Here is a 20,630-nt window from a genome sequence, read left to right on the forward strand (position 1 = left end):
CTCTGGCTGACCCAAGACCATTCCAGCAGATGCAAGTGGAGGAGTGGGGAATCAAACCCGGTTCTCCCAGATAAGAGTCCGCACACTTCACCACTACACCGAACTGGCCCTCTATTGATCCCAGAGCTTCCGAAACCAAATATTTAGGGACGCCAAGCTCCACATCCTGTGGGGCCTGCAAACTTACTTGGTCATCCATCAAGGACATCAAGGGCGATATCACCAACGTGATGCACGTAGACCGCTTTGCGTACAGATATGCCGGCAGCTGATAGCAGAGAGATTTGCCCATGCCTGTCGACAGGACCACCAGTGTTGAGAGCCCTGAGGGGTGGGGGGAGTCAAGAAGGGCAGCAGCGGGATTAGAGGCCATCAAGCAAAATTCAGAAACAAAAAATGGCAGAAACCACCTGACTCTTTCCCTTTCCACTAGGATCTTGCATGGAGAGTCTGACAGTATATGTCGCTTTAAGGCTTCATAATACTGGGTAAACGATTATGTAACTCCAACTATACAGGTGCAAGTAGAAGCATGTGAGAAACATGTGAAACTCATTAGCCAAATGAGCAAAGGGATTGGCTGGTGGGTGTATAACAACAGTAGCCACACTACTGCCTATTGTGGAGAAGTATTGGAGAAGCTGTGGGTGAATTGTGGAGAGGAGTTGGAGAGTTCCCCCACAACAGACACCCTGTGAGGTAGATGAAGATATTGGATTTATATCCCGCCCTCCACTCCGAAGAGTCTCAGAGCGGCTCACAATCTCCTTTACCTTCCTCCCCCATAACAGACACCCTGTGAGGTGGCTGGGGCTGGAGAGGGCTCTCACAGCAGCTGCCCTTTCAAGGACAACCTCTGCCAGAGCTATGGCTGACCCAAGGCCATTCTAGCAGGTGCAAGTGGAGGAGTGGGGAATCAAACCCGGTTCTCCCAGATAAGAGTCTGCACACTTAACCACTACACCAAACTGGCTCTCCAGTTGATGGAATGGTAAATGACTATTCTTCTGGACTGTGATTATTATACCTCTGAACTGGCTGGACTGAATGTGAGTGACCTGACAATTGGACTGTACTTGACTTATGCTTATTGCCTGAACCCTAATATACTTATTGAACTGGCTGTCTGTGAGTCTGTCCTCATTAGAACTCTAGCTGAGGCTGGGCTGCCCAGAGTGCTCTTCAGAACGTATTCCAGCACACTCTGTCATCGTCCTGCCTGGATTTACCTCCAGGCAAACAGATCAGCTCACTCTCTATCACATTACATGGCACTAATTAAATCTGCCAGCACAAGAGGTGCAAGAAAGCCTTCCTTTGTGCAGGAAGGAGGCAGCGGGACTCATGTCTAGGGCCAAATAATCAAATGTGAGCTCCCACTGGGGACACAGGAGCACAGCAGACCTCTAAAGTCTGGTCGTCAGAGTTGGGTAGGGCAGCAGAGCCCCAACCTGGAAAACCCCGGCTAGCCCGCTCTCATCCGATCTTGAAAGCTAACCCTGGTTAGTAGTTGGATGGGAGGCCACTAAGAAAGTCCAGGGTTGCTCTGCAGCGGCAGGCAATGACAAACCACCTTGCGTTCGTCTCTTGCTTTGAAAAACCCAAGAGGAAAGTCAGCTATGACGTGACGGCAAAGAAACGGGAGGAGCGGAACAAAAGTCTAAGGGCATCCCGATACTACTCGTACGGTGGGAGGGAACAGTGGCTCAGGGGTAGAGCATCTGCTTGGTAAGCAGAAGGTCCCAGGTTCAATCCCCGGCATCTTTAACTAAAAGGGTCCAGGCATGTAGGCGTGAAAAACCTCCGCTTGAGACCCTGGAGAGCCGCTGCCAGTCTGAGTAGACAGTACTCAATGAAATTGCTGAGCAGACAGGTTAAAACGGATAAAAGGAAGTACTCCCCAGCCTCTCTGTCTGCCCTGTTGTTGGCCCTCCAGAGGACTGGTTGGCCCCTGTGTGAGACAGGAGGCTGGACTAGATGGTCTGATCCAACAGGGCTCTTCTGATGTTCTCAGAGGAAGGCCTCGGCCTCTCTGCCCTGTTGTTGGCCCTGCAGAGGAACTGGTTGGCCCCTGTGTGAGACAGGAGGCTGGACTAGATGGACCCTCCCTGGTCTGATCCAGCAGGGCTCTTCTGAGGTTCTTCTCAGGGGAAGGCCTTGGCCTCTCTGCCCTGTTGTTGGCCCTGCAGAGGAACTGGTTGGCCCCTGTGTGAGACAGGAGGCTGGACTAGATGGACCCTCCCTGGTCTGACCCAGCAGGGCTCTTCTGATGTTCTTCTCAGGGGAAGGCCTCAGCCTCTCTGCCCTGTTGTTGGCCCTACAGAGAAACTGGTTGGCCCCTGTGTGAGACAGGAGGCTGGACTAGATGGACCCTCCCTGGTCTGACCCAGCAGGGCTCTTCTGATGTTCTTCTCAGGGGAAGGCCTCAGCCTCTCTGCCCTGTTGTTGGCCCTCCAGAGGACTGGTTGGCCCCTGTGTGAGACAGGAGGCTGGACTAGATGGTCTGATCCAACAGGGCTCTTCTGATGTTCTCAGAGGAAGGCCTCGGCCTCTCTGCCCTGTTGTTGGCCCTGCAGAGGAACTGGTTGGCCCCTGTGTGAGACAGGAGGCTGGACTAGATGGACCCTCCCTGGTCTGATCCAGCAGGGCTCTTCTGAGGTTCTTCTCAGGGGAAGGCCTTGGCCTCTCTGCCCTGTTGTTGGCCCTGCAGAGGAACTGGTTGGCCCCTGTGTGAGACAGGAGGCTGGACTAGATGGACCCTCCCTGGTCTGACCCAGCAGGGCTCTTCTGATGTTCTTCTCAGGGGAAGGCCTCAGCCTCTCTGCCCTGTTGTTGGCCCTACAGAGAAACTGGTTGGCCCCTGTGTGAGACAGGAGGCTGGACTAGATGGACCCTCCCTGGTCTGACCCAGCAGGGCTCTTCTGATGTTCTTCTCAGGGGAAGGCCTCAGCCTCTCTGCCCTGTTGTTGGCCCTCCAGAGGACTGGTTGGCCCCTGTGTGAGACAGGAGGCTGGACTAGATGGACCCTCCCTGGTCTGATCCAGCAGGGCTCTTCTGAGGTTCTTCTCAGGGGAAGGCCTTGGCCTCTCTGCCCTGTTGTTGGCCCTGCAGAGGAACTGGTTGGCCCCTGTGTGAGACAGGAGGCTGGACTAGATGGACCCTCCCTGGTCTGACCCAGCAGGGCTCTTCTGATGTTCTTCTCAGGGGAAGGCCTCAGCCTCTCTGCCCTGTTGTTGGCCCTACAGAGAAACTGGTTGGCCCCTGTGTGAGACAGGAGGCTGGACTAGATGGACCCTCCCTGGTCTGATCCAGCAGGGCTCTTCTGAGGTTCTTCTCAGGGGAAGGCCTTGGCCTCTCTGCCCTGTTGTTGGCCCTGCAGAGGAACTGGTTGGCCCCTGTGTGAGACAGGAGGCTGGACTAGATGGACCCTCCCTGGTCTGACCCAGCAGGGCTCTTCTGATGTTCTTCTCAGGGGAAGGCCTCAGCCTCTCTGCCCTGTTGTTGGCCCTACAGAGAAACTGGTTGGCCCCTGTGTGAGACAGGAGGCTGGACTAGATGGACCCTCCCTGGTCTGACCAAGCAGGGCTCTTCTGATGTTCTTCTCAGGGGAAGGCCTTGGCCTCTCTGCCCTGTTGTTGGCCCTGCAGAGGAACTGGTTGGCCCCTGTGTGAGACAGGAGGCTGGACTAGATGGACCCTCCCTGGTCTGATCCAGCAGGGCTCTTCTGAGGTTCTTCTCAGGGGAAGGCCTTGGCCTCTCTGCCCTGTTGTTGGCCCTGCAGAGGAACTGGTTGGCCCCTGTGTGAGGCAGGAGGCTGGACTAGATGGACCCTCCCTGGTCTGACCCAGCAGGGCTCTTCTGATGTTCTTCTCAGGGGAAGGCCTCAGCCTCTCTGCCCTGTTGTTGGCCCTACAGAGAAACTGGTTGGCCCCTGTGTGAGACAGGAGGCTGGACTAGATGGACCCTCCCTGGTCTGACCCAGCAGGGCTCTTCTGATGTTCTTCTCAGAGGAAGGCCTTGGCCTCTCTTCCTTGTTGCTGCCCCTCCAGAGGAACTGGTTGGCCCCTGTGTGAGACAGGAGGCTGGACTAGATGGACCCTCCCTGGTCTGACCCAGCAGGGCTCTTCTGATGTTCTTCTCAGGGGAAGGCCTCAGCCTTTCTCCCCTGTTGTTGGCCCTACAGAGAAACTGGTTGGCCACTGTGTGAGACAGGAGGTAGCTGGACTAGATGGACCTTCTGATGTTCTTCTCAGGGGAAGGCCTCGGCCTCTCTGCTCTGTTGTTCGCCCTCCAGAGGAACTGGCTGGCCACTGTGTGAGACAGGAGGCTGGACTAGATGGACCCTCACTGGTATGACCCAGCAGGCCTCTTCTGATGTTCTTCTCAGGGGAAGGCCTTGGCCTCTCTGCCCTGTTGTTCGCCCTCCAGAGGAATTGGTTGGCCCCTGTGTGAGACAGGAGGCTGGACTAGAGGGACCCTCACTGGTCTGATCCAGCAGGGCTCTTCTGATTATCTATGCCCTGTTATTGACCATCCAGATGAACTGGTTTGCTGCTTTGTGAGACTGAATGCTGGACTAGATTTTCTATTGGTCTGATTCAGCAGGTCTCTGATCTTCTCATCAGGGGAAGGCCTTGGCCTCTGTGCCCTATTGTTGGCCCTCCAGAGGAACTGGCCGATCACTGTGTGAGACAGGAGGCTGGACTAGATGGTCTGATCCAGCAGGGCTCTTCTGATGTTCTTAACTCCCTGTGGAATGCAGGGCATTCACAGCTACCTCGTCCCTCCCCCCACTCCTCCAGTGAAACCTGTTCTGTGCCCAGAGGCATGAGATGGTCCTCACAAGTTAAAAAGCCGGTTGACAGAAGTGTGACTTAGACAATTTAACAACTCACCCCAGAGATTTATCCCCTCTCCAAAGTGCAATGCCCAGAGCAGCCCAGCAGAAGACAGACATCTTCTCCACTAGACACTCTGCGCGGGAACCATCGGTGAAACCCACACCAGTCCCTGTCCATTACGTGGCCAGGTAGGAGACCAGAAGGGACTGAACCCAACTCTCTAAAGTCACCTGGAAGGCACCTTTGCTTAGCCAGCATCTGGCTACCAGGAACAATCGCGTTTACAGGTAAGTTAACCGGGACACTTCCATTCCCTCTAGTTTCCAATGCAAAATCCTCTGGCTTCATGCCAGGAAACAGGTGTACCTGAGAGTATCCTCATCACGGCAGCTTCTTGTCCTGGCCGGAAGGAGCTGTAGCCCAGCTCAGACAGGGCACGGAGCACTTCCGGAGGGGTCTCTGCACAAAACACAGACATGCCGAAGTCAGAAAAGGTGCCAAATGTCAGCTCCAGGGGGAAAAAACTTGAACGTTACTTTTTGCCAGCAGAGGGAGGCCAGGACTCAGCTTTCCCTTCTACTGTGTTGCAGGTATTTAACCTGCGCATAGCCACAGGTGTGAACTAACCAGGGCATAGCCGTGCGTGAGCTGCCCAATGGCTCCAGCACCAGTCCAAGAGTCGGAGTTGTGCTATATGTGTATGTTTTTCTTTGTCTGCTGAAACAAACCAAGGTCTTCCGTTTGTCTGCTTATGGTGGGAGATCTCCAGGCAATTGGGGCTGCTGCCTGCTGACGCTCAGATGATCAGCAGGCAGAAACAGGGGCCAAAGGGAGAAGGGGTTGCGATTAGGAATTATTAGGGAAATATTAGGAAGGGAATTGAAAACAAATCAGCCAGTATCATAATGCCCATGTATAAATCGATGGTGCGGTCTCATTTGGAGTACTGTGTGCAGTTCTGGTCGCCGCACCTCAAAAAGGATATTGTAGCATTGGAGAAAGTCCAGAGAAGGGCAACTAGAATGATTAAAGGGCTGGAACACTTTCCCTATGAAGAAAGGTTGAAATGCTTGGGGCTCTTTAGCTGGGAGAAATGTCGACTTCAGGGTGACATGATAGAGGTTTACAAGATAATGCGTGGGATGGAGAAAGTAGAGAAAGAAGTCCTTTTCTCCCTTTCTCACAATACAAGAACTCGTGGGCATTCGATGAAATTGCTGAGCAGACAGGTTAAAACGGATAAAAGGAAGTACTTCTTCACCCAAATGGTGATTAACATGTGGAATTCACTGCCACAGGAGGTGGTGGCAGCCACAAGCATAGCCATCTTCAAGAGGGGTTTAGATAAAAATATGGAGCAGAGGTCCATCAGTGGCTATTAGCCACAGTGTGTGTGTGTGTGTGTACACACACACACACACACACACACACACACACATATATATATATATATATATATAAAAAAAAATTTGCCACTGTGTGACACAGAGTGTTGGACTGGATGGGCCATTGACCTGATCTAACATGGCTTCTCTTATGTTCTTATGAAGATATTGGATTTATATCCCGCCCTCCACTCCGAAGAGTCTCAGAGCGCTTTATAATCTCCTTTACCTCCCCACCCCCAAAACAGACACCCTGTGAGGTAGATGAAGATATTGGATTTATATCCCCCGCTCCACTCTGAAGAGTCTCAGAACGGCTCACAATCTCCTTTACCTTCCTCCCCCACAACAGACACCCTGTGAGGTAGATGAAGATATTGGATTTATATCTCACCCTCCACTCCAAAGAGTCTCAGAGCGGCTCACAATCTTCTTTACCTCCCCACCCCCAACAGACACCCTGTGAGGTAGATGAAGATATTGGATTTATATCCCGCCCTCCACTCCAAAAAGTCTCAGAGCGGCTCACAATCTCCTTTACCCCCCCCCCCCCCCACAACAGACACCCTGAGGTGGGTGGGGCTCTCACATCAGCTGCTCTTTCAAGGACAAGCTCTGTGATAACTATGGCTGACCCAAGGTCATTCCAGCAGCTTCAAGTGGAGGAGTGGGGAATCAAACCCGGTTCTCCCAGATAAGAGAGCTCTGGCTGACCCAAGGCCATTCCAGCAGGTGCAAGCGGAGGAGTAGGGAATCAAACCCGGTTCTCCCAGATAAGAGTCCGCGCACTTCACCACTACACCAAACTGGCTTGTCTACTTACAGGAAGCTCTGACCACAGAGTTCCTGACAATTCCTAGAGCTATCCAGAAGCAGCAAGGACAGCTGTAGCAATTGCCAGGAACTCTACAGCAACGTTTGCATCCAATGCCAGGAACTCTATGGTCAGAACTCCCAGTAAGCTCTAAGAATAACCAGGAACTCTGTGCTCAGAACTTCTGTTAAGTGGCTGAGACCTTATTTTTCTTTTCAGTTTTTTCTCCTGGGACGCTGCTCCCATCCTACAGCCCTCCCACCTGTTGCCTGGCAACCCTACGTCCACCTCAGTGCAGGACCCCATGCCAACCTGAAGGGCTGGTTTGATTCTACAAGGAAGGACAGCTTGGGTTGCGTAACATCTATCCTGGGCTGTGCGGCCAGCTCTGTCTCCTACACCGGGCTTCAGTGGGGCAGCAGAGGAGTCCTCGGGAAGCCTTACCTCTCACCTTCCCATCTTGGCCCAGCTTGTAGAGAGGCTGCAGAGGTGTGGGCGGAGAGGGAAGATCACGCACAGGCCTCAGCACGTGCAGGGAACCCGCTTCCTCCTGCTGTTTTGGAGCTCCTGGGCTGCTCTCGCAATGATCAGCTGAGGAGGGGAAAACACTACTGAAGAGGCAGTATTATAGAATCACAGAATCATAGAGTGGGAAGGGAACTCCAGGTCATCCAGTCCAACCCCTGCACGATGCAGGAAACTCACAACCCCCTCCCCCTAAATTCACAGGATCCTCATTGCTGTCAGATGGCCCTTTAGCCTCTGTTTAAAAGCCTACAAGGACAGAGAGCCCACCACCTCCTGAGGAGGAAGCCTGTTCCACTGAGGAACTGCTCTAACGGTCAGGAAGTTCTTCCTAATGTTGAGCCAGAAACTCTTTGGATTTAATTTCAACCCATTGGTTCTGGTCCTGCCTTCCGGGGCCACAGAAAACAATTCCACCCCATCCTCTAAAGGACAGCCCTTCAAGGACTTGAAGATGGTGATCATATCACCTCTCAGCCGCCTCTTCTCCAGGCTAAACAGGCCCAGCTGCTTCAACCTTCCCTCATAGGACTTGGTCTCCAGACCCCTCACCATCTTCATCACCCTCCTCTGGACCCTTTCCACCTTGTCTAGATCCTTCTGAAAATGTGGTGCCCAAAACCGAACACAAGACTCCAGGTGAGGTCTTACCAGAGCAGAGTAAAGCGATACCATCACATCATGTGATTTTCATCCTCTCCCTCAGTCTAGACCAGGGCTGGCCAAACTGTGGCTCTTGCGCTGATATTCTGTGGCTCTTGAAGCCCCCATTGCCCTGTCAGCTGGCTTGGAGAAGACACTTCTCTCTTTAGATCACTTTCCCAAACCAAGCCAGCCGGCAGCTTGGAGAAGGCAATTAAAGTCAAAGTGGAACATATGAAGCTGCCTTATACTCTTTGGTCCATCAAAGTCAATCTTGTCTACTCAGACTGGCAGCGGCTCTCCAGGGTCTCCAGCTGAGGTTTTTCACACCTATTTGCCTGGACCCTTTTTTGGAGATGCCAGGGATTGAACCTGGGACCTTCTGCTTCCCAAGCAGATGCTCTACCACTGAGCCACTGTTCCTTCCCTAATATGTACATATGAAGCTGCCTTCTACTGAATCAGACCCTCTTGGGTCCATCAAAGTCAGTCTCGTCTACTCAGACTGGCAGCGGCTCTTTCTCCAGGGTCTCAAGCTGAGGTTTTTCACGCCTACTTGCCTGGACCCTTTTTAGGTGGAGATGCCAGGGATTGAACCTGGGACCTTCTGCTTACCAAGCAGATGCTCTACCACTGCGCCACCGTCCTTCTCCCTAAAGTCAGTCTTGTCTACTCAGACTGGGAACGGCTCTCCAGGGTCTGCAGCTGAGGTTTTCCACGCCTACTTGCCTGGACCCTTTTGAGTTGGAGATGCCGGAGATTGAACCTGGGACCTTCTGCTTGCCAAGCAGATGCTCTGCCACTGAGCCACCATCCCTCAGTTGCTTTCTTTCCACCTCTCCCCCCCCACCCCCAATCTATTTTCCTTCCTTCCTTGTGGCTCTCAAACCTCTGATGTTCATGTTATGTGGCTCTCAAATGTCTGACACTTAATTCTATGTAGCTCTTGTGTCAAGCAAGTTTGGCCACCCCTGGTGTGGACAGTGCAAGTTCAGGTGACCAGCACAAGGCAGGTCAGCTCTCCAAAGACAAGAAAATTAGAATGAGACTTGAATCCTGACAATCCGTTCTGCTGAGGGCGGCACCTTTCTTTAGTGCAGGGGTGGCCAACGGTAGCTCTCCAGATGCTTTTTGCCTACAACTCCCATCAGCCCCAGCCATTGGCCATGCTGGCTGGGGCTGATGGGAGTTGTAGGCAAAAAAAAACCTCTGGAGAGCTACCATTGGCCACCCCTGGTCTAGATAGCTAGAAATTTCGGTGGATCTGGAGAAAAATGTCCTATCCCAGGGGTGACCAATGGTAGCTCTACAGATGTTTTTTGCCTACAACTCCCATCAGCCCCAGCCAGCATGGCCAATGGCTGGGGCTGATGGGAGTTGTAGGCAAAAAGCGTCTGGAGAGCTACCCTTGGCCACCCCTGCCATATGGAATAAACGTCAGATGTTTGAGAGCCACAAAACATGAGCAGGAAGGCAAATGGAGGGAGGGAGGGAGGAAGAGGTGGAAAGAAAGCAACTTTTTCCGTTAGCGGGGGGGCTCTCCCTGTGTCAGCAGAGGCAGCTTCCTGAGTCTCATTTAGCAAAACAGACCTGCCAGATCCCGCTCCTCCTTTCCACCTGCCTAACCGGAGGATCGTTTCACTCCAAATGAACTTTAAAGGAAACTGCTTTTGAGATAAAGGCATCGACTGAGGTGTGATTCTCTGACAGCGGAACATCTGAACAGTGAAAGTTTATTTGTTTTAAAAGTTTACTGGCTGCCTTACTTGCCTTACGGCCAAGTTTCTTTCTTGTTAGGGGGCCTTTAGGATTCATGTCAGTGGAATCCTAAAGGCACCTAACAAGAAAAGAAACTCAAGTACAGAGCCATCATGCCACAATCCCGTTTGTTAAGATTTTTTAAAATGCCTTTTTGCTGTTTGTGGCCGCAGTTCAAGGTGCTGATCATCAAAGTCCTACATACCTGAAGAATCATCTAATCCTTCATGAACGCACCTGACCACTACAGTCATCTTGAAAGGCCCCGCTTCAGGACTCCCAGCTTCTCAGTCATGGCACCAAAACTCTGGAACTTTCTCCCTAGGGAGATTAATCTATCCCCTTTTGTTGCCATCTTCTGCCACCAGGTGAAGACTTCTTGGTTTCATTCAGGGAGGGACGGTGGCTCAGTGGTAGAGCATCTGCTTGGTAAGCAGAAGGTCCCAGGTTCTATCCCTGGCATCTCCAAAAAAGGGTCCAGGAAAATAGGTGTGAAAAACCTCAGCTTGAGACCCTGGAGAGCCACTGCTGGTCAGGGAAGGGATTGTGGCTCAGTGGTAGAGCATCTGCTTGGGAAGCAGAAGGTCCCAGGTTCTATCCCTGGCATCTCCAACTGAAAAGGGTCCAGGCAAATAGGCGTGAAAAACCTCAGCTGGAGACCCTGGAGAGCCGCTGCCAGTCTGAGTAGACAAGACTGACTTTAGGGAGGGACAGTGGCTCAGTGGTTGAGCATCTGCTTGGGAAGCAGAAGGTCCCAGGTTCAGTTCCTGGCATCTCCAGCTATAAAGGCAAGTAGGCGTGAAAAACCTCAGTTTGAGACCCTGGAGAGCTGCTGCCAGTCTGAGTAGACAAGACTGACTTTAGGGAGGGATGGTGGCTCAGTGGTAGAGCATCTGCTTGGTGAGCAGAAGTTCCCAGGTTCTACCCCTGGCATCTCCAACTGAAAAGGGTCCAGGCAAATAGGCGTGAAAAACCTCAGCCGGAGACCCTGGAGAACCGCTGCCAGTCTGCGTGGACAAGACTGACTTTAGGGGAGGGGCGGTGACTCAGTGGCAGAGCATCTGCTTGGTAAGCAGAAGGTCCCAGGTTCTATCCCTGGCATCTCCAACTAAAAAGGGTCCAGGCAAATAGGTGTGAAAAACCTCAGCCGGAGACCCTAGAGAGCCGCTGCCAGTCTGAGTAGACAAGACTGACTTTGATGGACCTTTGAGGGTCTGATTCAGTAGAAGGCAGCTTCATGTGTTCATATTTGCTTTTCCCTCAATGACCCCTCCTTCATAACCAATGGTTTTTTAATGTTTTGAAGAAGAAGATATTGGATTTATATCCCGCCCTCCACTCCAAAGAGTCTCAGAGCGGCTCACAATCTCCTTTCCCTTCCTCCCCCACAACAGACACCCTGTGAGGTAGATGAAGATATTGGATTTATATCCCACCCTCCACTCCGAAGAGTCTCAGAGCGGATCACAATCTCCTTTCCCTTCCTCCCCCACAACAGACACCCTGTGAGGTGGATGGGGTTGAGAGGGCTCTCACAGCAGCTGCCCTTTCAAGGACCACCTCTGCCAGAGCTCTGGCTGACCCAAGGCCATGCTAGCAGGTGCAAGCGGAGGAGTGGGGAATGAAACCCGGTTCTCCCAGATAAGAGTCCGCACACATAACCACTACACCAAACCGGCTCTTTTGTATATTCATTTTAACGCTTTCAAATTGTGCTTTTCGATGTGTTTTTTTTTTTGGGGGGGGGGGTTGGACTTGAATGGTTTTGCAATAGGGTTTTATCACATCTGCCTTAACTTGCTTGCTGCCTGGGTGGCCCTCGTGAGGTCAGGAAGGCGGGATGCAGATTTTGGAAGTAAAAGCCAGCCAATGTTACTTCTTCGTGTCAGCTTGCCGGAGACTTCCAATGCCTTGGAAGAGTTTCCCTTCAATTGATGTGAGCATGTCTAACCTGCCACACAAAAGAGGTTGTGTGAGAGATGGGCAACGCGTCCTTGCTGCCACCTTCCCTAGGTAAGCCTAACACTCTTCCTGGGTTCCCGAGGCATCAATCAAATCAGAAGATGCCAGAAAGCCCAGCTCACCTGGGGACCAGGTTCTCAGTTGGCTTCAGTGCCAGTTAAGCCCTGCCTGTGGTCAGGAATAGGGCTCTCCATTAGGAGCCCCATGGCACAGAGTGGGAAGCTGCAGTACTGAAGGTCCAAGCTCTGCTCACGACCTGAGTTTGATTCCGGCGGAAGCTGGGTTCAGGTAGCCGGCTCAAGGTTGACACAGCCTTCCATCCTTCCGAGGTCGGTCAAAGGAGTCCTCAGCTTGTGTAGATGACTGGGGAAGGCAATGGCAAGGAAAAGGAAAGGAAAGGTCCCCTGTGCAAGCACCAGTCATTTCCGACTCTGGGGTGAAGCTGGATTCAGGTAGCCGTTCCGAGGTTGACTCAGCCTTCCATCCTTCCGAGGTCGGTCAAAAGAGTTCCCAGCTTGCTGGGGGTGGAAGTGTAAAAGACTGGGGAAGGCAATGGCAAACCACCTCGTAAAAAGTCTGCCGTGAAAACATGAAAGCAACATCACCCCAGAGTCGGAAACGACTGGTGCTTGCACAGAGGACCTCTCCTTTCCTTTTGCGGCCCCGTGGCACAGAGTGGTAAAGCAGCAGTGCTGCAGTACTGTGATCTGAACTCTCTGCTCACGACCTGCGTTCTATCCCGGCGAAAGCTGGTTCAGGTAGCCAGCCCGAGGTTGACTCAGCCTTCCATCCTTCCGAGGTCTGTCAAATGAGGACCCAGCTTGCTGGGGGAAAAGTGTAAAAGACTGGGGAAGGCAATGGCAAACCACCCCATTAAAAGTCCGCTGTGAAAATGTCGTGATGAGACATCACCCCAGAGTCGGAAACGACCGGTGCTTGCACAGGGAGACTACCTTTACCTTTTTTTTTACCTTTATACTCAAAGGTTTTCAATCAGGAGGAGAAATTAATCCTAGCAGCCTTTCCACCACACCCTTCGCCTCCTACCTGAGACCTTGCAGTAGGCCGTGTGGGTCATCTCAGCCACTTCTTCCAGAGTGAGCAGCGGCACCTCCTCTTCTGCCGCACAGCCACTTCCCTCCGGTTGGGGGTCACTAGCTGGGAGCTGTTCTGCTGCTGCAGTATAAGGAGGAAGGGGTCAAACACAGTCAGGGACACACGTGCGGGCAACCTCTGCCAGAGGCACTGTGCCAAAAGAAATGGGTGGTGGAAAGGGGATTCTTCATTTTATCTCAAGTGTAGTGAGCAAGGGTTCATAGAACCATAGAATTATAGAATCATAGAGTTGGAAGGGATCTCCAGGGTTATCTAGCCCAACCCCCTGCACAGTGCAGGAAACTCACAAACACTTCCCCCTAAATTCACAGGATTTTCATTGCTGTCAGATGGCCATCTAGCCTCTGTTTAAAAACCTCCAAGGAAAGAGAGCCCACCACCTCCCGAGGAAGCCTGTTCCACTGAGGAATCGCTCTGTCAGGAAGTTCTTCCTAATGTTGAGCCGGAAACTCTTGATTTAATTCCAGCCCACTGGTTCTAGTCCTACCTTCCGGGGCCACAGAAAACAATTCCACCCCATCCTCTAGATGACAGCCCTTCAAGGACTTGAAGATGGTGATCCTATCACCTCTCAGCCGCCTCCTCTCCAGGCTAAACATCCCCAGCTCCTTCAACCTTTCCTCATAGGACTTGGTCTCCAGACCCCTAACCATCTTCGTTGCCCTCCTCTGGACCCGTTCCAGCTTGTCTATATCCTTCTTAAAATGTGGTGCCCAAAACTGAACACAATACTCCAGGTGAGGTCTTGCCAGAGCAGAGCAAAGCGATACCATCACATCACGTGATCTGGACACTAGACTTCTGTGGATACAGCCCAAAATTGCATTTGCTTTTTGTTCCAAACAAGAAGATATTGGGTTTATATCCTGCCCTCCACTCCGAAGAGTCTCAGAGCGGCTCACAATCTTCTTTATCTTCCTCCCCCACAACAGACACCCTGTGAGGTGGGTGGGGCTGAGAGGGCTCTCACAGCAGCTGCCCTTTCAAGGACAACCTCTGCCAGAGCTATGGCTGACCCAAGGCCATGCCAGCAGGTGCAAGTGGAGGAGTGGGGAATCAAACCCGGTTCTCCCAGATAAGAGTCCGCACACTTAACCACTACACCAAACTGGCTCTCACACCAAACTGGCTCAGGAGGGAGGGAGGGAGGGAGGGAGGGAGGGAGGGAGGAAGGAAGGAAGGAAGGAAGGAAGGAAGGAAGGAAGGAAGGAAGGAAGGAAGGAAGGAAGGAAGGAAGGAAGGAAGGAAGGAAGGAAGGAAGGAAGGAAGGAAGGAAGGAAGGAAGGAAGGAAGGAAGGACATAGATTTGTACCCCACCCTTCTCTTTGAATCAGAGTCTCAGAGCAGCTCACAATCTCTTTCCCTTCCTCTCCCCACAACAGACATCCTGTGAGGTGGGTGAGGCTGAGAAAGCTCTCCCAGCAGCTGCCCTTTCAAAGACAACTCCTGCGAAAGCTATGGCTGACCCAAGGCCATTCCAGCAGCTGCAAGTGGAGGAGTGGGGAATCGAACCTGGTTCTCCCTGATAAGAGTCTGCACACTAAACCACTACACCAAACTGGCTCTCTGTGAGGTAGGTGGGACTGAGAGAGCTCTCTCAGAAGCTACCCTTTCAAGGACAACTCTGCCAGAGCTCTTGCTGACCCAAGGCCATTCCAGCAGGTGCAAGTGGAGGCGTGGGGAATCAAACCTGGTTCTCCCAGATAAGAGAGCTCTGGCTGACCCAAGGCCATTCCAGCAGGTGCAAGTGAAGGAGTGGGGAATCAAACCCGGTTCTCCCAGATAAGAGAGCTACGGCTGACCCAAGGCCATTCCAGCAGCTGCAAGTGGAGGAGTGGGGAATCCAACCCGGTTCCCCCAGATAAGAGTCCGGGCACTTAACCACGACACCAAACTGGCTTTCATTAGCCACTGACAGACATCCTTCATGAATCTATCTAATCCCCTTTCAAAGCTGTTTATTCCTATGGCCATCACTAAATCCTCTGGCAGCCAATCGCACAATGTAGTCACTTTCTGTGTAAAGCAGTATTTCCTTTGGTCCATCCTGAGCAAATTGCCCGTCAGTCACCTGCCTTTGGGTTTGGCCAGGGAAGCTAGATCACCTTACCTTTCCCTTTGCACTGCAGAGCCCAGTGGCCAAGGCCTCCGCATCTGAAGCAGGTATCGCAGCTCCTGTCTAGGGGCCGGCCGCCTCCTCCAAACCGTTCTCCTTTCTTCTGCCACTTCTGCTTCCGCACCTACAAAGACACCAAGAGGCATCCTAAGCCCACAGATGCTCTCCGCCCTCACAACAGCCCAGCGACAGGCCATGCTAAGGGGAGTCCTTCTCCCTTCTGTGCAACATGGCCTGTCCCTTCCTGTGTCACTTGACTGCAGCGCCAGGAGTAGGCGGGGGTAAAGTTGAAACTAGCTTTGCTTAATCACTCCCATCCAGTTCGGCTCTCCCAGGGCACCAAATCCTTCCAAGCTCATTTCATATCAACCCATAGAAATACTTCTTGCTTTATCTCTTTACCAGCAATAGCCCATTTGTAAAGTCTCCACTTTTTTTTTGAGAAAACTAAGATTTTGGACTTCTCATAATTGCGCTGGAGCTTATTACTAGTAAAATACAGAACACAACGGGACAACAGACGTCTTAAGCCCACTCTGGAGCAGGACAACAGCACCGTATCGTCAGCATAAAGTAACAAGGGTACATGTAATGCGCCGAGTTTTGGACTATGGCAGTCAAGACCAGACAACTGATTAGCCAGGTCAATGAAGGAAGAGATTGAATGAAAAGGGAGCCAAAATGCAACCCTGTTTGGACACCCTTGTTGGCAGCAGTCTTCGATGTAAGGTTGCCTGCTAAGGAGCATTTGATCTGGCAGGCGGTAGAAGTGTGTAATCTCTTAATAAGAGAGATTTGCTGCAGATGCCCTTGGGTCAGCCGTAGCTCTGGCAGAACATATCCTTCAAAACCTCACCGGTTGAATTATCACTCGCACGCAAAAAGCGTGTAAACAAACATTTAGTGCACATTTTATAATAAGTCCGTACAGCAAAATAACAGAACGAACACCCACACGATGCTCCCACAGACTATTTTCTAAAGTCACGTCTCAGAGGCACCGCTTTCAGCCGCTTCTTGCAGTTCAGAATCTGGGTGGTGTCAAGCATTCTATTTCTAAGTACTGTTTCTCCTTTCAGCCATGTTTCTCCTTTCTCACAACCACCCCCCCCCCCTTCTTCGCACGTCTCTCTGGAAACGCATAATAAATCTCTCTTTGCTTCAGGATGTGTAGGGCAATCTTGTATTAGCAATGTAAAGTGCCTCTCCACCATATTCTCACAGTCAGGTCTTATCAGCTCACAGAGAATGTGTGAGAAACGGAGACGTTTGCATTCCTTAGTCACCACAAAGATAATAGTAACTAGCCTTTGAACCTTCAACGCAATTTGCATCTTTATGTTATTCTTTTGAAGTTATCTGTAACCCTGTCTTTGAAGTATCCTTTAAGATGCCATGCAACAATGCGATCTGTATTACATCCAAGGTATCGGAGTTTCAATAAAACAAGTCTTTGATTTAAAACAAAAGCTTGATTATTTCAAAATATCGATGCTTGACAGGTGGAGACGGGGGCGTCGTTCTGCACGACTTCTCACGAAGAGATCAAAAGACCGTATTTCCTGGATTCCCTACGGTTTCGTTGGTTTTACCCTTCGTCAGTCTTCTCTCAATGCTGTTTTAACCAGAGCCACAGTACAAAGAATTCAATCACAGATCAACGCGTACAGGCTCAAGTCTCAGCTACCGGCTCTCACAACTGTAGGAAATCCAGGAAATGCGGTCTTTTGATCTCTTTGCGAGAAGTTGTGTAGAACAACGCTCTTGTCTCCACCCAGATTCTGAACTGCAAGAAGCGGCTGAAGGCAGTGCCTCTGAAACGTAACTTTGGAAAACAGCCTGGGGGAGTGTCGTGTGGGTGTTCGTTCTATTATTTTGCTGTATGGGCTTATTATAAGGAAAGGAAAGGTCCCCTGTGCAAGCACCAGTCGTTTCCGACTCTGAGGTGACGTTGCTTTCACAACGTTTCCACGGCAGACTTTTTACGGGGTGGTTTCCCATTGCCTTCCCCAGTCTTTTACACTTCCCCCCCTAGCAAGCTGGGGACTCATTTTACCAACCTCAGAAGGATGGAAGGTTGAGTCAACCTTGGGCCGGCTACCTGACTCCAGCTTCCGCTGCAATCGAACTCAGGTCGTGAGCAGAGAGTTCAGGCCACAGTACTGCTGCTTTACCACTCTGCGCCACGGGTTATAAACTGCATTAAATGTTTGTTTATATGCTTTTTGTACGTGATAATTCAACCGGTGAGGTTTTGAAGGATATATTGTGCTTAATACACTGGTACCTGTGCTATTGTATAGCTCTGGCAGAGCTTGAAGGGCAGCTTCTGGGAGAGCTCTCTCAGCCCCACCCACCTCATGGGGTGTCTGTTGTGGGAGATTGTGAGCCGCTCTGAGACTCTTCAGAATGGAGGGCGGGATATAAATCCAATATCTGCATCTACCTCACAGGGTGTCTGTTGTGGGGAAGGAAGGGAAAGGAGATTGTGAGCCGCTTTGAGACTCTTCAGAGTGGAGCGGGGGATATAAATCCAATATCTTCATCTACCTCACAGGGTGTCTGTTGTGGGGGAGGAAGGGAAAGGAGATTGTGAGACGCTTTGAGACTCTTCGGAGTGGAGGGCGGGCTATAAATCCAATATCTTCATCTACCTCACAGGGTGTCTGTTGTGGGGGAGGAAGGTAAAGGAGATTATGAGCCGCTCTGAGACTCTTCGGAGTGGAGGGCGGGCTATAAATCCAATATCTTCATCTACCTCACAGGGTGCCTGTTGTGGGGGAGGAAGGTAAAGGAGATTGTGAGCCGCTCTGAGACTCTTCGGAGTGGAGGGCGGGATATAAATCCAATATCTTCATCTACCTCACAGGGTGTCTGTTGTGGGGAGGAAGGTAAAGGAGATTGTGAGCCGCTCTGAGACTCTTTGGAGTGGAGGGCAAGATATAAATCCAGGATCTTCTTCTTCTATGCTGAAGCCTGTTTATTATAAGAGCCCCATGCATGTCAAGGTGAAAGGGCATTTGGTTGCGTTTAACTGGAAATGCAAGGTAAGCAATTTCTTTACTCCACTTAGAGCCTGCCTTTCTCGCTAAAGGTAGATTCCAGAATATAAGATTGATGCAGACAGACAGCATAAAGAAGTAAAAGAAGGAGGAGGAGTCTCAGAGCGGTTTAGAATCTCCTTCCCTTTCTCCTCCCCACAACAAACACCCTGTGAGGTAGGTGGAGCGGAGAGACCTCTGACAGAAAATGTTCTTGAGAGGAACAGCTCTGCGAGAACTTGTAACTGACCCAAGATCACATCAGCAGGTGCATGTAGAGGAGTGGAGAATAAACCCCAGTTCTCCCAGATAAGAGTCCATGCACTTAACCACTACGCCAAACTGGTATTCAATACCAAAGTATGATAGCCTCAATTTACGATAGCCTTCATTTTATTGCAGTACTGAACCATAACCCCTTTCATCAAGATCAAAGACCACATTTGATCTGAGATGCCGACATCAAATGGATTCTCAGACAGCCAAATGAGGCTCCTTCCAGTGCAGGAAGCCTTTTTCAGAATTAGCGAACGAGTGAAGGAGAAAGCATTTCATATACACAACAGGTATTTCATATGCGCTTGAAAGAAAGGCAGCTACCTACAGGGACTAAATTATTGATAAATGGAATACTACGCTTTCTTTAGAGCTTAATGCTAGCTATGGAGGAACAGTTCACAGAGAACCTCCAAAGGTAATCCATTTAGCAGTCTGTTACAACCAAGAGATGCTCCCTAAGTTAGGCGTTTAAACATGTACCCAAGAACCTAACCCGTACAATGATTCACGCAAGCAAAGGACAACGAACACATAAAGAATGAAGAACGTCCATTTTTCAAAAATCCAATTGTCCAAATAGCTCGTTTGTCAAAATTTAGTTTCTCCACGTGCACGTCAAGCAGAACGACTGCTGTGCACCCGCAGAACAAAGAAAAAGAAAAACCAGCAGATGCAAGACCGGGTCAGTATTTTCGAAAACATTTCAGATGTAAAATGCTTTCCTTCCAGGGTATTGGCTCAACATGTAAAGTTAAAACACACGCACCCAACATTTGAGCTGAATTCAGTTTCCTTTGGTTTCTTTTGCTCTCATTTCCCTGGATAGAAAAACCCCAATGGCTGGCCACCTGTGCAGCATGGAACCCCTGCAACCCGGGTTGTGCTTATTTTGGCTTCCCCGCTCTAGTCGAAAGGCAAGGTACCTGCTTCCGCAGCAGCCGTCCTTTCAGGGCATATCCTTTCACGTGAGATTTCTTCTTGAGATTGAGACGGACAAAGTTGCCATTTTTCTTGGAGGGCGCCCTGAATACAAGATAGATAGATAGATAGATAAATTTATTGTCATTGTTCTCAACAAAAAGAGAGCAACGAAATGAGGTGCTCTTCCACAAACATACCAACACATCAAACACACATATTCATAAACCATTTAAAATACATCTAAAACCATTTAAACCATTAAAACCATTTAAACCATTTAAATACATCTAAAACAGATAATCCTTCATAACCCTGCATTTAACCTAACCACAGCACTTGGTTAGAAACTGTCCTTAAATCTGTTTGTCCTAGCCTTCAACACTCTATATCGTCTACCTGACGGTAAGATCTCAAATAGCAAATGGCCCAGATGTGAAAGGTCCCTTAGGATCATTTGTATCTTCCTTTTACATCCCATATTATACAGAGCCACCAATAAGGGGAGAGAACATCCACAAATCTTTTGTGCTCTTCTTGTCACTCTTTGGAGCACCCTTCTCTCTGCTTCCGTGCAGCTCCCAAACCACACGCAGAGGCAATAAGATAAAATGCTCTCAATGGAACTACGATAAAAGGCAACCAGCAGACTCCCTGACAGTTGTAGTGATCTTAAGAGTCTTAAGTAGTATAGTCGTTGCTGGGCCTTTTTCTCTAGAGCTAAAGTATTTGCCCCCCATGTTAGATCCTGTTTCATGGTAATTCCCAGAAACTTCCATTCTGTCACCTGTTCTACCATAACACCATCAATAAACAACGGCTGGATGTCCAAACTACTCTTCCTGTAATCCACTATAATTTCCTTCGTCTTATTTATATTAAAAATAAGATTATTTACTTTACACCAAAGGGACAGCTGTTGAACTTCCCTCCTGTACGCAGACTCATCATCCTCAGAGATGAGCCCTACCAACGTTGTATCATCTGCATACTTAATGATTTTGTTACTCAGACTGCTAGAAACACAATCAGACGTGTAAATAGTGAAAAGAAGTGGACTCAAGACACATCCCTGAGGGGTGCCAGTATTTAAGATCTTCACGGAGGAAATATATCCGTCCATTTTAACCCTTTGTGAACGACCTGACAAAAAATTCAAAATCCACTCACATATAGAGTCCAACAAAGAAAGGTTTCCGCTATTTTAAAAAGTCATGGCTTTGTACTTGCATA

The 20,630-nt window shown here is 50.3% G+C and overlaps 1 protein-coding gene across 1 annotated transcript in view; it reads right to left on the minus strand.

The window, feature by feature from the left end:
• Positions 1-20,630, minus strand: part of RECQL4 (RecQ like helicase 4) — a 73,451-nt gene that overhangs the window by 43,731 nt on the left and 9,090 nt on the right. The window contains exons 6-11 of the mRNA XM_060243162.1: positions 19,403-19,502; positions 15,154-15,283; positions 12,975-13,103; positions 7,485-7,631; positions 5,208-5,300; positions 188-324 (exon numbers count right to left, since the gene is read on the minus strand). Of these exons, the coding sequence (XP_060099145.1) occupies positions 188-324; positions 5,208-5,300; positions 7,485-7,631; positions 12,975-13,103; positions 15,154-15,283; positions 19,403-19,502 (736 nt within the window). The remainder of the gene's footprint in view (positions 1-187; positions 325-5,207; positions 5,301-7,484; positions 7,632-12,974; positions 13,104-15,153; positions 15,284-19,402; positions 19,503-20,630) is intronic.

The sequence above is a fragment of the Heteronotia binoei genome, chromosome 7 (genome assembly GCF_032191835.1).
Source record: "Heteronotia binoei isolate CCM8104 ecotype False Entrance Well chromosome 7, APGP_CSIRO_Hbin_v1, whole genome shotgun sequence".
Taxonomy (NCBI): Eukaryota; Metazoa; Chordata; class Lepidosauria; order Squamata; family Gekkonidae; genus Heteronotia; species Heteronotia binoei.